Below are 19142 nucleotides of genomic sequence, written 5' to 3'. Positions count from 1 at the left end.
AGAGGTGACGCTGTTACTTCAGTTTTAGCAGACAAAGATAGACCAGACTGTGATGGGGAACTGCTGCATAAGAACAACAAGGTAACTTTATTGATAAAGACCATCAGTGGCCACTGTGATCGAACAGGTGACCTTTATGTAGTAAGGTAAGAGCTCTAACCGCTTTAGAATAGAACGTATTTTGTTTATATTTATAGTTTCCTTTAGACAATTCTTTCATACTCCACCTCATAGACAACTCCTAACATTTGAAGTTGTGTCCACACAACATGTTTACAAAGAATACAGACAGTAGATACGACAAAGCAAATGGAAACAGCAGCAGGATGAATGTGAAACCCCGTCTCTATATCTCTCTCCTTCTCTCTGTGTCTCTTTCTCTTTATCCCTCTCCCTCTCTCTCTCGCTCTCACAAAGTGGTGGCAACGTTGGCACCTCTCAGTAAACTCTGGGCTGCAGCAGCAGCAGCACGGTGTCCGCACTCTTCTTCTTTCACTCAGATCCCTCCGGGCTGTCAGAGCCGGTGGACGTGCGGTGGCTGCGGCGACAGAACCAGGCTGCACAGCGTCAGCGCAATACTATGTTCTGACATGACTTAAATCATATCAGCTACAAATGCGTCACCTACATCTGTCTCCCTGCAGGCGAACCAACTAATTAAAAAAAAAAAAATCAACAGTGGATGTACTGTATTAGACGAGACTTGTGCGCCCGAGTGCGACGTGACGAGATAGGCACAAGTCTTCTGGGGACAAATTAATCAAAGGTCCAGTCTTTGGTAAAACAGAGCGGACCTCTGCGCTGTGACGATTGGCTCCTGTGCAGAGTAGTAGCAGTGTGCGCACAGAGCAGCAGCCACATACCCCGCATACGCACTGAAAGGGCAGGAGGGACAGAGGAAGGTGGAGGATATTTTACGCGCAGCAGCAGCAGCGCCCAGTAGCTCTGGTTCAGTCTCCTCTGCTCCGTCCAGGACGCAACAGACTCGCTTCGCCTCTTGGTCGGATTTGCACTTGTCTGAGTCCGTACAGAGCAGCCAGCCGGGATGGATTCATTCATCATAGCAGCTCTGGCACTGTGTTCACTGACGGCACCAGCCTGTGGAGACAAAGGGACGAGCAAAGCGCGTAGTTGTACGGATATCAAACAGTTTTACAGGGGGAAAGGCTTCTCCCAGGATGGCGTCCCCCAGTATGAAATATCAGGTAATTAGCTCCTTTAACAAGCCAATATTACGTTCAAAGTTGGAGGAACCCATTTTCTAATTTTAATTTAATTTAACTGTTCCCATCTTCATTTTACCTATTTAAAGTATTTTTACTGAGGCTGGATATTTTTAAAAGACACTCATATTTCCTGTTGTCACAGAAGATGGAAATACTGTCCAATTACATTTGTGCCGTTTTGGGGTCAAAGTGGCACCTGTTGTGCAATTATTGGTGTGCAGATTATATATTATCTTCTGGGAATGACAGATAACAACATGGATTGTTGCCGGTCCATGCACGTTACAGTGAAGTGTTGTTGTTGGGGGTGTTTTTTTCTTCATCTTTAAAGATGAAATCCCTTCATCTCGCTCGTGCACCTGTAGAGACTACATTTTATTTACCGTGGCTAAAAGGAACTCTCTGACTCTCTGACAGTCTTTCAAGATCGGGCGCTGCTTTCAAGAGACTTTAGGACATAACAGATGTTCATGGAAAACCCAACCATTTGAACCGTGATAACTGAAGTAAAGTGTTCACACTTGGCTCATGTTAAGCAAAGATTCACCTCTTTCATCAGCATTCTTCCTTCGACCAGTTTCTTTATGACTCTAAAATAAGCTACTGCTTCTTCTGATGACCTTCTCTTCCCTCCCCTTTAAGCTGTCTTGTCTCAAACATGTTTACACGAGCAGCAGATTCAGCCGGTCACTTGACTGTATGCTGTAACCACACAAATATGACGTTACTCATGGTGTCACACGACGTCTGATGGCAGACGGTCACAAGTTTTCATGCACTTAACTGGAACTTAAGTGAGTGCCTTTTCTGGACACACACACACACGTTGAGTCACACACAGCATGCACCATTAGACACGGTTGATTGTGAATATTCGGTTGAACAGTTAAAATGTTGGACGTGCCAGGACAAGACAAGAAAATGTGACGTCACAAAAAGAACTATTTTCTTTCTCCTTGTGACAAAACACGTGTGACGGTGAAATCCGTGTGGATGTGCTCGAGGATTGCTTGGATTTAGCTCGGACTCTTTTGACTTTAACACCCATTACTCTACGTTAGTATAAACTCCACGCCAGCCACCTTCTCTCTATCAGCCAATTCATTTTTCAGAGGGCTGCACTGCCATGACAGCAGATAAACTCTTCTTTCCTGTGAAGACAGCAATGTTTATTCATAAGGACAGGCTGAATGGGGCTGGGGCTCACAAGGCTGACTTTATGCAGTGTCCACCTAAAGGTCATGGACCGAGGATGTAGAACCCACTCTGTTTTGTGAGGGGATGGGCACAGATCATGACTCAGAGTGAAATGTGCTGTAGGATTTTAAACATGTCATTGATGAGGAACAAGATGACCTTAAAGCAAAGGTTTTCAACTGGGACATTGTATAACCCCTAGGTGTCAAACTCGATCGCTCGATTGGCCAAAATGAAACATACTCACACACTCTCAGTTTCAAGCCAAACAGGATTAGCATTTTTTAAACAGAGTAGTGCAACAACCTGAGGATGAAATATATGCTGTCAACTTCTTATTTTTAAAACAACCATATGCATGTGGAGCTCTGGTTGGCCACATAAAATGACAGGATTTTTTAAAACAACCATATGCATGTGGAGTTCTGGTTGGCCACATAAAATGACATGGAGGGCCAGATTTGGCCCGTGTGCCTTAAGTTTGACATATGTGCCTTTAGGGGACTGTGGTGCTACAGTGCCGATTTAGAATATTTTTATATATGTTTTACACAAAATACACAAATTTTTAAATATCTGTAAATGCACAATGCCAGAATTTAGTGATTTCCCAGAATACCATGCAATTGAAATTGGTAGTAATTAGCATCAGCAAGGAGTTCTTGGACATTTTAGCCCACACCATATGATCACAGTTTGCATCATATAAAAGCAAAGGTCTAGTGATAACCAGAAGCTACTAATTTCACCCAGTGACCACACTAAGTCAATCCCTTGATAGCTTTAACTACAATCCCCTACACACTCAATGCTAATAAGTTATCCATAATTATTAAAGGAGCAAAGCTGTCACAGCGGGACACCGCTAATTCCTCTTGTCCCGATCGATGGCGTGAAGCTTCAGTGGGATCGTATGTACTGACACAAGCCTGAAACGTGCCTCGCTGAGTGGAGGAGTGAGGTGTATATCAAGGTAAAGTCAGGTGCAGATTGACAAAAATGGCAGAAGAGAGAAAAACGAGAGATAAGGAGACAGACATAAAGACCCAGATTTATTCTGCTTCATATTTCTCCGGCACTCACATGTCGTCGCTGTCAAATATAAATAACACTTTATTTGGTTAACTCTGCCGTATTTAACTCCTTTGTGAAATATGTAAGCCCGGTACGTGACACCTGGAGGTTGTAGATGATGCCTTAAATTTTCAGAGAGNTATATATATATATATGACACCAAGTCTTGATCATCCTAATATATATGCAAGGCCCGACTCAATGGGTTCAGTCTAGGTGAATAGTAAAAGAGAAGTCTGAAAATGATGTCTACCCACTGCACCCTTAAATCCCCTTTAATTCCTGCGAACAAAGAATAGGGAAACAGTATCAGAGTCATGATAACATTTTCTATTTGTGAGTCAAATATGGCAGTCCCTGCAAATAGAATCCTAACAAAGTTCATTGTCTTAGTATTTTTTTATTTATTTTTTTGCCCCTTAAGGGGTCATTTAATTCAGTTCCCATTAAAGTCACAGAGACACTGCTTTACTTTAAATCCTCTCCAATGAGCTGGGCACTTCCAAACAGTCCCTGTTTGCTAATGCCCAGTCATTGGTGAAAGAACATTTTTAGATAGTGCTCTTACATTGATATGCCTCATAGCAGCCTAGATTAGCTCCTATTTAGTAATTTGCTTTGTGGAAACGGCTGCACAGAAAAAAAGAAAAACCTTTTAGTCAGAAATGGGCTGTTTGTTATGCATACCATGTGAGAGTAGTTTACAGGACAGTGGAAAACACTGTCATCTGAGCAGAAATCACCCACAATTGATTATTTGTGGGTGATAAACCCCAAAAGATGCTTTTAAAGTAAGTGTTTTGACTATAATTTAAAACTGCTGATTAAAATCAGTTCTGGTGACATATTTTTGTTGCTGTTTACTAAAACTTGGGTGATTGATTTTTATGAGTATCATCTGTCTCCTCCCCTATCTGCCCACCCCTCCTAGCCTCACCCCGTCATTACAGTCTTGATGACTTATCTTTTTGTATTTCAGGGGATGACATTCTTCATCTCTGTTTCTGTCTCTTTCATCGGCTCTTTGAGAGAGCCAGGCGCCAGGCACTCTCTGAAAGCAGCTGGCAGCCAATGAAGTGTTAGTCACTGGATGTCATATAAGCCTATACAAAGATACAAGCTGCATGAGACATCTGCAGGAAGGCTGGTAACATTTTGGTACGGCGTTGGTTTTCCCATGCTGTTCTTGTGTTGTTGTTGATTGCCGGTTGCTACAGACTGACTACGAGCTCCTCGCTGCTCTGAAGTGTCATCTCTAACCAGTGTTTGGGTAATGATACAGTGGGGTTGGAGCTTACCAGACCTGCTAGGAACTGTTGTTGACTAAAGACTGGCTTGTGGCTGGAAAAACTAAGCTGATTCATATGGAAGCCCGCAGCAAAAAAAAAACAAAAAAAAAAGAAAGAAAGAAAAGAAAAAAAGCATGGGAATTTCTTTTGCAGTCATTCGCTGAACAGAATGGAATTGTGTGTAGAAGCATTTAAACAGACTTGACTTTGACTGGGTGATAATCAGTGTTGGTGAGCTACTTGCCCTCTGTGCTGCTTCTCAGTCAGAGGGTAAATGTCGTTGTGAGCCAAATACCAAAAATCTTTTCAATAGATGTTCTTGATGTTCTTGAAGCTGCTTGAAGATGATTATATGAAACATTGAAATGGGAAAATGATGATTCTGCCCATAGTTTTGTGTGTGAGTGTGAACGGTAAATGGTGAGTGCGACTAAGCCAGCCACACCAGATGACTCCTGTGATTGGCCGGCCCTTGTGCTAAAAAGGTATTGAGTGGTGGAAGATGGATGAAGAAGTGAGAATAAATGCTCTCATATCTGCTAGCTTTGAACACATCTGTTTGATTGGCTCAAGCTTGTGATAAGGTCCAACTCTGATCATATATCGTACAACGCCTGATCATTATCTTCCATCCTCATTAATCACTCTGACTTCTGCCTGACTTCAACTTCTGCCTGTGTAGGAAATGGGGCAGCTGATGACATCACATTTTTGAATGGTAGTCCCTTGTTGTGGGCTTAGACACAAACCACTACCCCTTGTAGCGAAGTTCTGAAGGGGGAAGTGGTATGATAATGGGCAGGAGATGGGAGAGGGTCTGTAAGTAATTATTTACATATGACCAAAATCACAGCGCAGTCATTATCAATTTATGCACACGGGATTTTTTGTCAGATAACATTGTGGGATGCTTTCAGGAAGAGTAGAATCCCACTTACTCTTCCACTTATAGATTGGAATAGCAGTCACATTTTCTGTATTGACCGTTTTTAAGTGTTCAGATCGTCTTCACATTTTTTGTACATACATTCATATATATACACAGACACAGTATATATTGATTCCTAATTCAAGACTCAAGACAACAATGTGCTGTGTCCTCTATCCAGCTGTAATATGCAAATGTTGTTTATACCTTATATTCCAAAATAACAAGAACCACAAACACCAAAAAGCCCTTTCCTGTTTCTGTATAATTTCTTAATTAGCAAAAAAAAATGTATGTAAAAGATGTAAAGTAATTCCAGAGCCTAAACTGAACGCTGGTACAGTAATGCAGGTTAATTAGACACTTGGAAAAAAATCCTGTCACATTCTAGGCAATATAAATGTTCTCTTCTTCTTTCTCTCCCTGCTGCCATTTGCACTGATGTTAACTGGCAAAGAAAATGCTGTTATAACAGCAGCAATGCACTGAAAGATAAAGGAAGAGCTCACACATTGTGTGACAATAATTGAGCTTTGACTGAGCGTTCTGTACAGTAGCATAACCCTCATTTCCTTTCTTTTCCAGCTACTACATGCTCTGTCTCTCCATATAGTGGGGGTCGCTAATTGATCACACCAAATTACATGTTGCGGCCTCATGAATGGAACTCATTAACTGAGCGCCAAGGCCTATTTGAAGGTTAATATCAGCATAAAGATCCACACATCTGTTGGTCTTCTTCTTCGGGCAGATTAAAGCAAAAGCAACAGTTGCTTCTGTATCACAGAGTGCAGCCTCATTACTGGGCTGCAGTTTAAAGCGTGTGAATCCATGCATCTGGCCTGTTGTCTGTTACTGTTTATGTGTAGTCATGCGCTAGTGTTTATTGGCTGGTGTACGTGTGTGTGCATGTGCGTGTGCATGTGCGTGTGCATGTGCGTCCCTACCAAGTGAACACGCTGGAGTTTTTTTTTTTAAAGTGCTGAAGTCAGTAAGAAGCCTCTTGACGCATTAAGCCATAATGGGCTGCAGGGAGCATGAAACAGACCACAGTGTGTTTGATGTTCAATGTAGTTACTGAGTGTGTGTGAGAGAGATAGACAGATAGATAGTGGGGGTTGGGGGGTGACCGGTAACACCCTGGTCTGCTTTGTTGTGTTTTTGACACCGCTGTTGTCATTGATAAGATTTAAGAGCAGACACTAGAAGACAGAGAAGAGGTTTGAGGTTTGAGATTTTTCCCTAAAGGACAAAGTAGAATATGATTTAAACGTATAGCTCTTTTGTTACAGATCCAGAGGGACCATCACTGTTGATATGTAAGATGTGCTTTATAATACACAGATGTGTGTCTGTACTGCAATCCAGTAAAAAGCTAAGCTTGCCATGACAAGTCATTGGACTGTGTTTCTCAGCTCTTGCCATCCTCAGAATATTATTACAAGTATAATGCAACACAATCATCTGTTAATGGTTTGCTTATCAACTATAATGGATTTCACAGTATGGGAAAATGGCAGTACTTCACAGAGCTATGTGTTAAATTCATCACAGATGCTTATGTATCTGACAAAAATGTGGCTATAGTTCCAACACTCTTTTTTTCTTATCTTTGCCAATACCTGGAAAAGAATGATATGTTTTCAATGGAGGTTATTAAATTATCTGAGATGACCACCTGCACTCGAGCCGCGGTCGCCGTCCTTCTTCTCACTTCTTCTTTCATCCTTGCACTCCTCTGCTCTTCGGTTCCTTGTCCTTTGTCTGAAGAGAGTGGTAGGAGTTAACACGTACAGCCGTCCCTGGTGAGCACACCCTGCCACACAGATGACAGCACAGGCCAGTCTTTTTTTGTCACTGCGGGGGGTTTGCAGTGTCACAGCAACAGGCGGGTGGTGGTGTCTGATGTGGCATGCGTGCATGTGTGTTAGTCGGCATTTGTCTTTAGAGGGATTGGATGTGAAAATGGGATAATTATTCCCCCGTCACTGTTTGTGGTCCAGTGTGTGATTTAAAGACTTGTCATTTGTTTGTTTGGCACAGATGTCTGCGTCCTGCATTATTTCTAAAACCATAGTGGGAATGTTATGAAGCTCTGCATGTGTGTCTGTGTATGTGTTTGCACACACACACACACACACACACACACACACACACACACACACACACACACACACACACACACACACACACACACACACACACACACACACACACACACACACACACACACACACACACACACACACACACACACACACACACACACACACACACACACACACACACACACACACACACACACACACACACGTGCCATTTTCTCTATTATGCAAATGTTATGTGTGTGTCACAGCGAGCTCCTGTGGTTCGTATTCCCTCTAGCTTTACTTTCTGTAGACAGTGCAAGTATTTGAAGTGACAAGGAGCAGGTTTAAGCTCTCACTGTGGCTTCACTTCGCCTCTCCTCTTGGCCTCTCGCTGCTCGACAGATGGTGCGCCCACTACCATAAAAAGTGAGGGCATGCGGTATGAATTTTACAAGGTGACGCCCTACACCAACGCTGACATATTTACACTGTCTGCAGTTGGGGACAAAAGTATTTGTTGAGAAACTTCGGATGTTTGGCCAAGACATGTCCCAAATGGCAAATCCTGTGGTTGTGGTACAAGTCCAAATAATTTAGCAGGTCCAAGGGAATGGGGAAAAATCTAAATACATCAGATGAAAAAAAAAGAAAAAGAAAAAGGCAGTAGGGTTGTCAACCGAGTTATATAACTAATGTCACGCAGCACTAATAACACTGAACAGAGTGCTGTTTGACAAGATGTGAATGAGACAAAGTGGAGTAGATTTGAAAAAGGTTTCTGACTAACCTCCACAAATTAATTAAAGTGATCAACACCTTAATTTTGACAGCTTTAGTAAAATAGATGTGTTCTGATCAGCTGAATACCCTTATATCTATTTTTTGGTTTACGACAGGTATGGAGTTAACTGAATTCTCATGTAATTTCCATTACAGTTTTACTTTATTTTCAACTAGTTGCCAGACAAACAGTATACTGTTAAATACTGAGACAAAAACATTATCAAAAAGCAATGGCACTTAAAAATGTTTTATTAATCTACTCAGCAGAACAGCAAAAAGTAAGTCATAAGAATAAAAATAAAAAATAAGCACAAGAGTTAAATAATTACTTATATATATTTGATTTGCACTAATGATTACATCATTAGAGCAGATTTATTTAAACAAATGCCAAAAAAATCTGCAGCAGTATCTGACATACTCATTTGGAAGTGTTTGAAAATGCCCCCCAAATTCATTTGAGGGAAGCTCCTGTCAGAAGAACTAATTTCCTTCCCTGCTCATCCGCTGATGTAAGAGGACGTAAAAAAAGATGAAATGAGAAACTCCTATTTATTTGGAGGAAAATGACGTTGCTCCAAAGTTACAGGGTACAGGAGGATCTGTTCAATAATGGATGCTGGTTTGTTCTTCTCTCAGTCTCACTACATCCCCATCTGTCCCTGCAAACAAGGTTGATGGAACTCAACTTCTCATTTAGTCCTGATGACTCATATTCACTTCACTTCAAAGATATCTTTAAATTCCAATGTTTTGCCCGGAGGACATTTGAGCACCAGCCAGGCTGAACATTGCTACTTAATCCTGTGAATGATAAGTGATTAGAAACAGGAGATTTGTAAGCCACGGAGGTGCAGTATATTAAACACACTTCATTTTAACGGAGAAGAAACTGCATTTATGCCCAGACCTGGCACATAATAAAGCCGTACGGTTACATTTCTAGTTAATTTCTGACAGCGAGCACAGAGCAGACAGAGGCCCACGGCTCCCGCTGGGGTCTTTTTTTCCTCTGCTCATCTGACGGTGTGTTTAGGTAGAAACAGCTTTTTCATGTCCTTTGCAACATGGAGCTGTTTGTGTTTAGCCAACATATTGTCAACATGCTGTTCTTTTGTTATGCCCAGCCACTGTTCTGCAGCAATCCAGCTCTGATTCACTCCTAGATACCAATTACAGTTTCCCTGGTGGCGACAGACTCTCTGCTAATATCTGTTGCATACAGAAAAAAGGGGGAAATTGGATGAAATTGATGAGATGAGAGATTGGGGCTGGATAATAAAAGATAGGCATAAATGATAAATAGGAGTGAAGGGTTGTTTTGCCTGTGTCCTGCACCTCTGCCCCCCCGCCCACCCGCACCTGCCGCCCACAATACAGATTTTTAATAAAGATAGGACACACAGCTACACACTCCTTTTTGATAAGAAGTCAGTTTCTCTGCTTCTTTTTCAACAGTGGCTCTTTCTTCCTCAAACACAAAGTAGGTTATTATTAAAACACTGACGCTCAGATCCTCACAGAGTAGAGCCGTGCAGAAGTAGGTACACTCCAAGTTTTTCTGTCAGCATATGTCTTTATGCTCGAGCGAGGAGCTGATATCCCAGGTGTTTTTTTTTTTTTAACTTGTGAATATCTCCTTTGTCTCCTGCAACCGCTCCTCTCCCCTGAGGTGTAAATATTATTCTCTCTAATTTCCACTGAGCTCAAAAGCCTACTCCAGTACTTTGAAAGCAGAAGGCTGGAGTCTGTGAAGTCCCTCTGTCTCTTATTGTTTCGTCTTTGGCTTTTTATATATATGTGGCATTTTGGAAGTTTTCTTTTGGGCAAATGACTGCAAACAGTAAAAAAAATCATTTTATTCTGGTTATTATATTAATTGTATTTTCCCTTTCCTGTCTCTCAAAGCATCTCAAAGCAAGCCTTTATTACTTTGTCCTTTTCAATCTTTTTTGACTGTGAAAGAAGTGAATTAATTTATTTTCATGGGAAATTCAGTGTGAGAGTCTACTTTGTTTCAGATCCTTGCTGTTGGTTCTGTGATTTCATATGACTGAGGTAAACTACAGGATCTCACTGGTGATATAAGAAAAACTAATAGGATATAATACTGATAAATGGGTCATGTTAATTCTGTCTTTTTGTCTTCTCTGCTGTGCAGTGTCCTTTAGTCCTCCCCTTGTGGAAAGCTATTTTCTTCCACGCCTAAAGTGTTTCCCGTTTTCTGTTTGCCTCCAGTTTAGAGGTAATTACAGTGAAAACTCTTGTTGTTTTATTGGCTTCCCGGAGCCATGCAAGCACAATTTTAGCCGTAGTGCTCTGTGATACTACAGTTGTTTCTTTTCAGTCTATTGCATTATCAGGCTCTCCACTGAACCAGCGGCCTGAACATAGATCTTCGCTCTCCCTCAGCATTAGTTATTCCAGCAACCAGAAAACCCAGAAGAGTTGTTCTAGTCGTACACTGCGACCTCTTTTTATCCTCCCTCTCTCTCTGTCTCTGTGTGTGTCTCTCTCTATCCAAGTTTGCGATAAAGCGACTTTCTCCTCGTCTCTCAGCGTCCACTCCGACTCTCATCTTCTGTCGGGTTCTCTGCTGTCTAAGCACATTTTTCCCTGAACAGATAGAGAGATTTGGCTTCACGTGACTGTGCTTGTCAAGCATTATTTGCGACGAAGGAAAACCTCTGTAGAACACGGTGGTTTGGCTGATTTGGCTCGACCGTGCACGGTCATTTACTGTAGCTGTGGCGGTAGATGAACTGGAAATGAAGAAATAAGAATGACCAGAGGATTACATGGGTCCACCAGTAGAGGGTCATTAACAGACAGTAGTAATTTGTCTGCTCCTGCAGGAGTTTCCCAGCTGTTCTTGTACCCAACTCAGTTCCCATCAGTTGTGTTTGTCTTACCTCTGAGCCAGTGAGCACGTTGTTTCTGTTGAAGCTGGGGGAATCAATAGCAGCAGTTGTAGTCTGTCATCACTCGTTAATAATGAGGAGGTTTCTGGGAGTCATCTTTTGACATCAGCCCGATTCAGAGGACTGTATGTCGTCATGCGTTCTGCAACCATCTTACATTTGGTGAGAAAGTGCTGTGGGTGAGAGCAGGTCTTCTTTATGTCTCAGTACCTGGAATGATGACAGAGGTGGAAAGATAAGGAAACAGACGGAGAGAAAGGAACGCTGAAGGAATCATACGGACACGGATCTTACCTCGGTTTGAAGATGCTGTTTGCATGACAGTTTTCCAATTATTTCTTGAATGAGGTTGACTCACACCATTTATTTAAGTTACTGTAAATGTCAGTCGGTGCAAATGGTAATGTGTAAAATAATAAAATATGCAATACAGTTCAGAAAACGTCAATAAAAGTAAAAAAGGACAAGGACAAAATAGACAGGGTTAAAATTATCCTTAATTTAATGCTTGAAAAATACAAATTCAAGTCAAAAGATTCAAGGACAGATGATATCATTTCAAAAGATTGCCTGATTTTAACATTCTGTATAGACATGACTCATTTGAAAGTTTATCATTTTTTATCTTTCTCCAGCAGGAGGTTTCATTTGATTCTGGTTTTCATATCTTTAATAATTTGCAGATCAGAGTAAATTTTTTTTTTATTTTAATAAACCGGAAACCTATTCAAATTATCGAAACTTAGGTTGAAGGTTTGACCTTGATCTATTTTACTTTTTTAATTTCTTAATTTAAAAGAAGAGTTTAAAACTTATCATTTCAGTCCATGGATGACGTAGATGTTTGAACTTGAAGTTGTTTCTGTGTAAAAACCATATATGGCTACTTTTTTTGTGTTTGTCACACAACTAGTAAAACAACTAGTTTTACTATATTTACTAGGTTAGTTAAAAAAGAGAATATAAACATTTCAGTCAGACTTGTAATTCAAATGTAAATAAACCCTATTATTGTAGCATACCTTTCTCCTGTTCCCCCCTCATCTAGTTTCCCCCGGGAGGTGAGAGTTAGCACCTAAGCTAATGAACTTGAAATGACAATGACATATTTAGGTTACATTTCCTCCACTCAGCCATAACAGAGGGCATTGCAGTTGAGCCCACTCATCACTGTTTGGTTCATCTCATTATTTGCTATCCTTCCACTGCACCCACACTATTTTCATCTCTTCTTCCCTTCCCTGCAGAGAGTTTGCTCATAAATATTTTACATCTTCCAAATGAACTCTGTCAACCTAATCTCAGTGCAGTGCTGTCCGCCTCGTGTGTCGCCTAATGTGCACAAGTGTTTATGTTTGCTGTTTGTGTGGGTGAATGTATTTAAATACATATGCACTTTATTGCTCTTTATGTGTAAATTAACTGTGTGTGTCTCCTGTGTTAGACCAGCGCGCAACTGTGGCTACATGGAAGTGTGTTTACATAAGTATATACAGTACAGGAAGCACTTGGCAGGAATATCACCTGTGTACTCATCTGTGACCAATGACGTTATATTTACAGTAACAACGCGCTGGATGTACGAGATTAGCAGTAAATATTTTACATGCTGTGAGTGAAGTAGGAAACTTCTTTTCAAAAATGTTGATGCTTCGTCCAATAGGAAACTATCAGAAAACAGAGGAGTGGGTGTAATGGATTATTGATAGATAGAGAGATAGATAGAGAGATAGATAGATAGATAGATAGATAGATAGATAGATAGATGGATGGATGGATGGATGGAAGGATGTTAACTGCATATGTGAAGGTCATCTTGACTGTAGTGAGTAGAAACACAAAAGCTTCTTATGTTCTTGCTTCAGCCTGTCTTTGATTTTTATGTAGAAATCCTCACTTGCATCAAAGATAAATCCCAGTGCATGGTTCTTTCCAATGCATTTTTAAATGTCTGAATATGTGGAATAAATATTAAAAAAAGTCAGCAGCACATGCATAAGTAAATAGGTAAGTGCTGCATTTTGTAGCACTGTGTTGCTACCAGAATCCCAGGCTGGAGTGTCTGGTCAGAAGGATGCTACGGCGTCAGTGATATTAACAGAGAACATTCAGAATGATGCTATCACGCTCGTTGCACATGCAGATCTCATCTCTAACTGGGACTGCATTATGTATGAGCTCTGAATGTTAAAATCCTGATCGGCTGAAGTTTCCTCCACTACATCTTCATCAACAGCGTTTTTTTTTTATTTATTTATTTTTTTTTAAATAGAGTTAAACAGAACTTTGAGGAGATACAGACGTTCACAGCGTCGTCATCCAAATGTGCACTTGAATGTTATCTGTTTTACATGAATATGATCCAATATTGTCCCCATGGTAAGTCACAGAGCAGAGTCATGACAAAGTCTGTGACAATCACTAACACAATGCAATGTGCATTTCAAATATAAAACTAAACTAAACTATTATTTATGTTCTGTCTTGTTTTATTGTGTCCAGATCAGTGTTTAAACCAGGAGGCGCTGAATCAGTTTGATTCTCCTCAGATCACAGGAGCCGAGATGTTAAACCACTCTGTGCATCAAGGACTTGGATTATCCTTGAGTCGGTGGAGACAATTTATTTCTTCATGTTTGAGAAATCTCTCTTTACTGTTGGTATTTGACAAATGTGAAGAGAAAGAAACACTGTATACTGAAGTATTACAATCCCATCCTTTTTTTGGTATTTAATAAGAACAGGTCACTGGGGCTTTGCACAGGAAACAAAAAAAAAGAATATGTTCTCTTCCATCCTGCTGAGATAAATCAAAACAAAACAACAACAAAAACTAGATGATGTGCAGATTGTTTCTTTTTCATTCTGTTTCACTTTGTGAAAATTGATTAATTACATGTTTTTTTCTTTAACGGCTCCTGGAACGTCAACATTTGGATAGGTAGTGTGACAAATGGATCACAAATCATGCCTCTGTGAAGCACCTGCTCTAATGAACTACTTACAAAAATCTCCATGCGTGAGGTTCCTCCTGCTGTCCCACCCCTGTCCTCTGTGTGTCCCCTCATCCTGCACCTCATTTTACCAAGATCAGCTTTAGCTGCTGCCTTTGGGGCTGAGGACATTACTCAGTCAAACTGCATCGCAAATCGTGTTGGGCAGAGGCGACCGAGAGTCTCAGGGTGAATCATAGCTCTGGTTTGTCATGTGATGCCTGCTGATGAATAACCAGGCCTGAGCCGACTGGGTGGAAGGAGCCGAGGGAGGTTACAGTAAGAAGGAAGAAAAGTTAACTAACTCCTTTTGTTTTACACTCCAGATATAATTTTAGACACTAATGACAATAACCAGCTATTTCTGTTTTAACTGGGACATTTGTGCCAACACTCTCCGCTGTGCGCCTGTTGCAGAAAAACATTGAGGACAACCGGATTCACAACCGGTCATTGTTTTTGAGGGAATGGTGTTTGATCGACTAGTCTCCCAGCAATTTTCTTAAAATTGAGTTGCTTTTTCAGAAGCTGGGAGGCTGAGGTATGAGTGTGGAATTCAGTCTTTTTTGTAACCTTCCATCTTTTTTTTTTCTCTTTTCCCTCAAGCTCTTTTTTAGCATTCCTCTATTTTTTTCAGTGCTTCTGTCCCTGTACAGCTCTCCTGGCTTCATTCCCTTGATTAAGCACAGCTGCTGTGCTCATTGCAAACACTTTTTTTCTTCTTCTCCCTTCATTGTTGTGAAAAAAAGGGTGGAAAAATATTGGCTGAACACCTTTCTCAGACCTTGGATGTGTTGATTTTGGATCATTTTTGATTTTACTTTGGGAACGGAGTTGTTTCTGCAGTTTTTTTGTACAGATTTATGTCGTGTGTGTGTGTGTGAATGTGTCTGTGCCTCTGTTGTAAACATGTCACATCCCCTTATTGTCCCCACCCCCATATATACTGTAATTAATGCTCTATAACATGGAAGTGTTAGCACATAATTAACAGCGTTAGCATTTTCTGGCTTGATTGTTAAAAAATGTGATGCATAAGCATTGACAGTTTGTTGACAGGAGTGTGTGTGGATGTGTGTGTGGGCCAATGAGGTTCAGAGACAGTCAGGGTAAAGCAGCCTGAGCGGTGACATTGAAGTGATGAAGAACTAAATCATTCAACGTTGAGGTTATCTGCTGAAGAGAGCTGAAGGAAGAGGTCAGGGGTCAAGGGATTAGTGAATGGAAAAGTAAGGATGACGCTGTGCATCACAAAAGCCTGCGTTTTTTCAGCACCTTGACAAACTGCTCCTCCATGAAAATTGGTCACAAATCTGTACCGAATCCATGGATTTCTCCATGTCTTTCTCTGGTAATGACAATTACTTGAGAGTCTGTTTTTCTGTTGCGTCACAAACACCTTGGTCTCAACATTACAGTTGTTGGCTGTGGCACTTTGGCAGTCAGGTTTCAGTTGTTGGCTGTGGCACTTTGGCAGTTAGGTTTGTGTTTTTTGTTTTTTTTTTGGATCTAAGACGAGCTCAGGCCTAGAGAAATACAGATGCTGTTTCTTCACAATGTGAAGCATGGCGTAGTTTTGGCTTGGTGAAGCCTCGGGGAACATCTTCTGTGCAGTGGCAGACTGTGATAAGGGACAATCGTTGACTGAAATCAGTCCCAAGAAAGTCGTGGCTGTGCCAGTCTCTGCTGTAGCTCCTAAATGTTTGGAGGGAGGGACACAGCAGTTTTCATACTTGGCCTTCACATACCCAGAGTTCCCCAGCTGTACATGCTGATAAACTTTGTTGATGCTAAAAATTCCAAGCTTTAGATTATTACAGAGTGATGAGTGATAAGTTAGCAGTGATGCTGCTGTTGATCTGTTGATCAGTGAATCGTCCCAGTCAGACCTGTGGGACTTCTATGGCTCTCGTCGCTTCTTTTCCACCAATACTTAAAAAAGAATCAGGTGAATAAATATTGTTGATGGTTACTTAAAAAGTATGACCTTCTTAACCAGTAATAATAAATACTCCGCTCACCAATTTATTATTTTCTTTCTACAAAATCTTAAAGTCTGTTGTTGGATGCATCTCTCGAATCATAAGTTCAACTTCAGATCCCTCTTTCAAAAGAGGTTTTTAATCCAATTGAGACATTAGTCAGACCTCACAGTGAGATTAAAAAAAACATCTACGGGATTAAAGAACTCTCTCAAAAAAAAAAATTTTTTTGGGAAAGGGATCTGAAGTTGAACTTAGCTTTGTAAGTGGGCTTTTTTAGAGAAATAATTTGAATATTGACCACAGTTATTTAATTACTGACCACTGGCCTTAATGTTATATAATAGTATATTATATAATATTATATTATACATCATAACTTAATTTTAAAATGGGGTATTGAATTAATACTGTATGTCATCATCATGGGGTCCAGAGCCTATGGACCCCTTAATTAAACACTATCTGCTGTTTTAATCATTTTTCCCACTGGTGTCTATTCGCACTACGTTAAATCCGTACAAGGATGATGGATGCGTAGTAAAACATACAATAAGAGAAGCTGTAAGGTGTGAAAATGATTGTGCATTTTCTAAGGTAAAATGATAGCACCACATAATGTTTCGGACCTTTTGTCTAACAGCCCTGCGTGAAAGCTTCTCTATCGTCACGAGAAACCTTCGAATCTGAAACATTCATTGGCAAAGCTGTAATATTTCCTTCTCCTTCTGCTTCTCCCCGCTTTCACCATATTGGTACTTTTTTACTATTTTTTTCTCCTCTGAAAGCTTCTTTTTTTTAACATGTTATTGCATGCGTCAGCCTGCTTTCCGTCGTTGACATGAAGTAGTTATTATAGACGCCACTTTAACTTTGCAAATTATTCACCTCCCACAGCAGCCTTTTTACAGACGGTCCAACCGGGCCTTTCTCTATTGGGAACACAGCACCTAATGCACCATTAGGGCTTCTATAAATATTCCTTTTCATACATTCTCTTTTATCATGTTTCAATTATTATTAGTCACAAACTTTCTTGGTTTAATGGAAACCTTGCTGTTTCAAATGCTCCCAGTTGGATTTCTGTTTTTTTTTTTAAAGCTTTGTCTGATGTCAACAATTACAGTTTGAATTGAGTTGGATAAGTGTTTGGTACAGTTTGTCCTATTTCTCCACTAAGTCATTACACCTGAGTCTCTCTGTAGACATCAAACAGCAGTAGGCACAGGGCACTAGAGTAAGTATCGCTTTGACCTCTCTGAAGACAAACTCCATCCATTTGAACTTGATCTCTTTTTTGTTGTCAGAAGTTCAGGATGGAGCCCATAGGTGGAGGTAGTTCAGGGCTGTGTGATGCTGCAGATTTGTCTTCTTGATGGTATAATATTATCTCTTCCTTGTTTAGCAAACAGAATCAGTCTCGGTTCACATTTTTATTGCACCTCTAGGCGTTCCTGTGGTATGTTTGTAGTGAGTGTACGCAGCATGTGTGTATGTGTGTGTCAGCTAGCAAGCAAAGTCAAGGGAATATCCACTTTTATGAGCACGTCTGACCTTGTAGTTAAAGCCGCCTGTAGCTCTTGTAAGGGCCACGGTTGTGCAGTGCAGTGGTATTTGGTGATACAGATATCTGCCCTGGCAGTTATCCGTGGGCAACTTCTCCTTATTGCAATCTATAAAGGGAACCTATGGTGCTGTCTGCTAAAGCCAGTCTCAATAAGACTGTGGAGTCTGTACTTCTCTTCCCTTAAATCAAAGGTTGCACTCTTTTCATTAACTCCACCTTTTCCACCATTGATTTTGTCATTTCACCATTCAACCCACCTCTGTCTTCTACTCTTTCCTCAGGAAAGATTCTCGGTGAGAAAGAAAGAAAAAAAAAAACAAAAAAAACACCGGCTGTCAGTTATTGCTGCCTCCCACCCTCTTCTTTTCTCTCTCCCTATTTCTAGCTCAGGCTTTGATGTTCAGTGTCTCCTCTCTGTGAAGCAACGCTGCTGTGCTGCAGAAGAAGCACTGCATCTGCTTCTCTACTTTTCTCTCTCTTCAGAGCTGCAGGTTAAAAGGAGGTTGGTTGAATTAGGCATCGTTTTGTGCTGTGCTGTATTTTTGTGACAGGTTTTAGTCAGTGTCTTATATATTATATATGTTTTCTTCCCCTTTTTGAGCTTAGGATAATTAACTATTTTAACTTCTCATCCATAGTTGACCTTGACTCAAAATAATTAAAAAAAAAAAAACTCAAGAGGGTGTTAATTAGTGGAAAGGTCACTTCTAAACTGATCTTATATTATTATTACTATATATATATATATATATATATATAATCACAGTAGATTTAATCACAGTTACAGTAACGTGTTGTATAACTGCAGAACATTTTGATGTCCAGTTGTGCAAATACCTGCTCCTCTTTTTTTTCTTTTTCTTTTTTTTGCTCCCCACGAAAAATCTCAGGGAAGAAAACTTGTAAAGGTTCAAATTGGACATGATCTGACATGTCTGCTTTGGCACAGCTTAGCCGTCACTGACAGATTTGAGGTTAATTAACAGAGCTGCCAGTGTAACAAGATCAGGGTGGTTGCAGCGAGGAGTGGGGGTAGAGGGCATAGCCCACGCCAAACAATGGTGGGCTTTGTAGGTGGCTGTGATGTAGGGA

The 19142-nt window shown here is 40.6% G+C and overlaps 1 protein-coding gene across 1 annotated transcript in view; it reads left to right on the top strand.

Moving 5' to 3' along the window:
• The first annotated feature begins 1045 nt into the window (after window positions 1–1045).
• The window catches only part of LOC103396028 (glypican-1), a 52699-nt gene continuing 34602 nt past the window's right edge, over window positions 1046–19142 (top strand). Inside the window, exon 1 of the mRNA XM_008333951.3 lies at window positions 1046–1205. Coding sequence (XP_008332173.1) covers window positions 1046–1205 — 160 coding nt within the window. The remainder of the gene's footprint in view (window positions 1206–19142) is intronic.

Source organism: Cynoglossus semilaevis, chromosome 20 (assembly GCF_000523025.1).
Source record: "Cynoglossus semilaevis isolate Cse_v1.0 chromosome 20, Cse_v1.0, whole genome shotgun sequence".
In the NCBI taxonomy this organism is placed as follows: Eukaryota; Metazoa; Chordata; class Actinopteri; order Pleuronectiformes; family Cynoglossidae; genus Cynoglossus; species Cynoglossus semilaevis.
The sequence above is the reverse complement of the archived record's forward strand: the minus strand, read 5'-3'. Positions and strand labels throughout refer to the sequence as shown.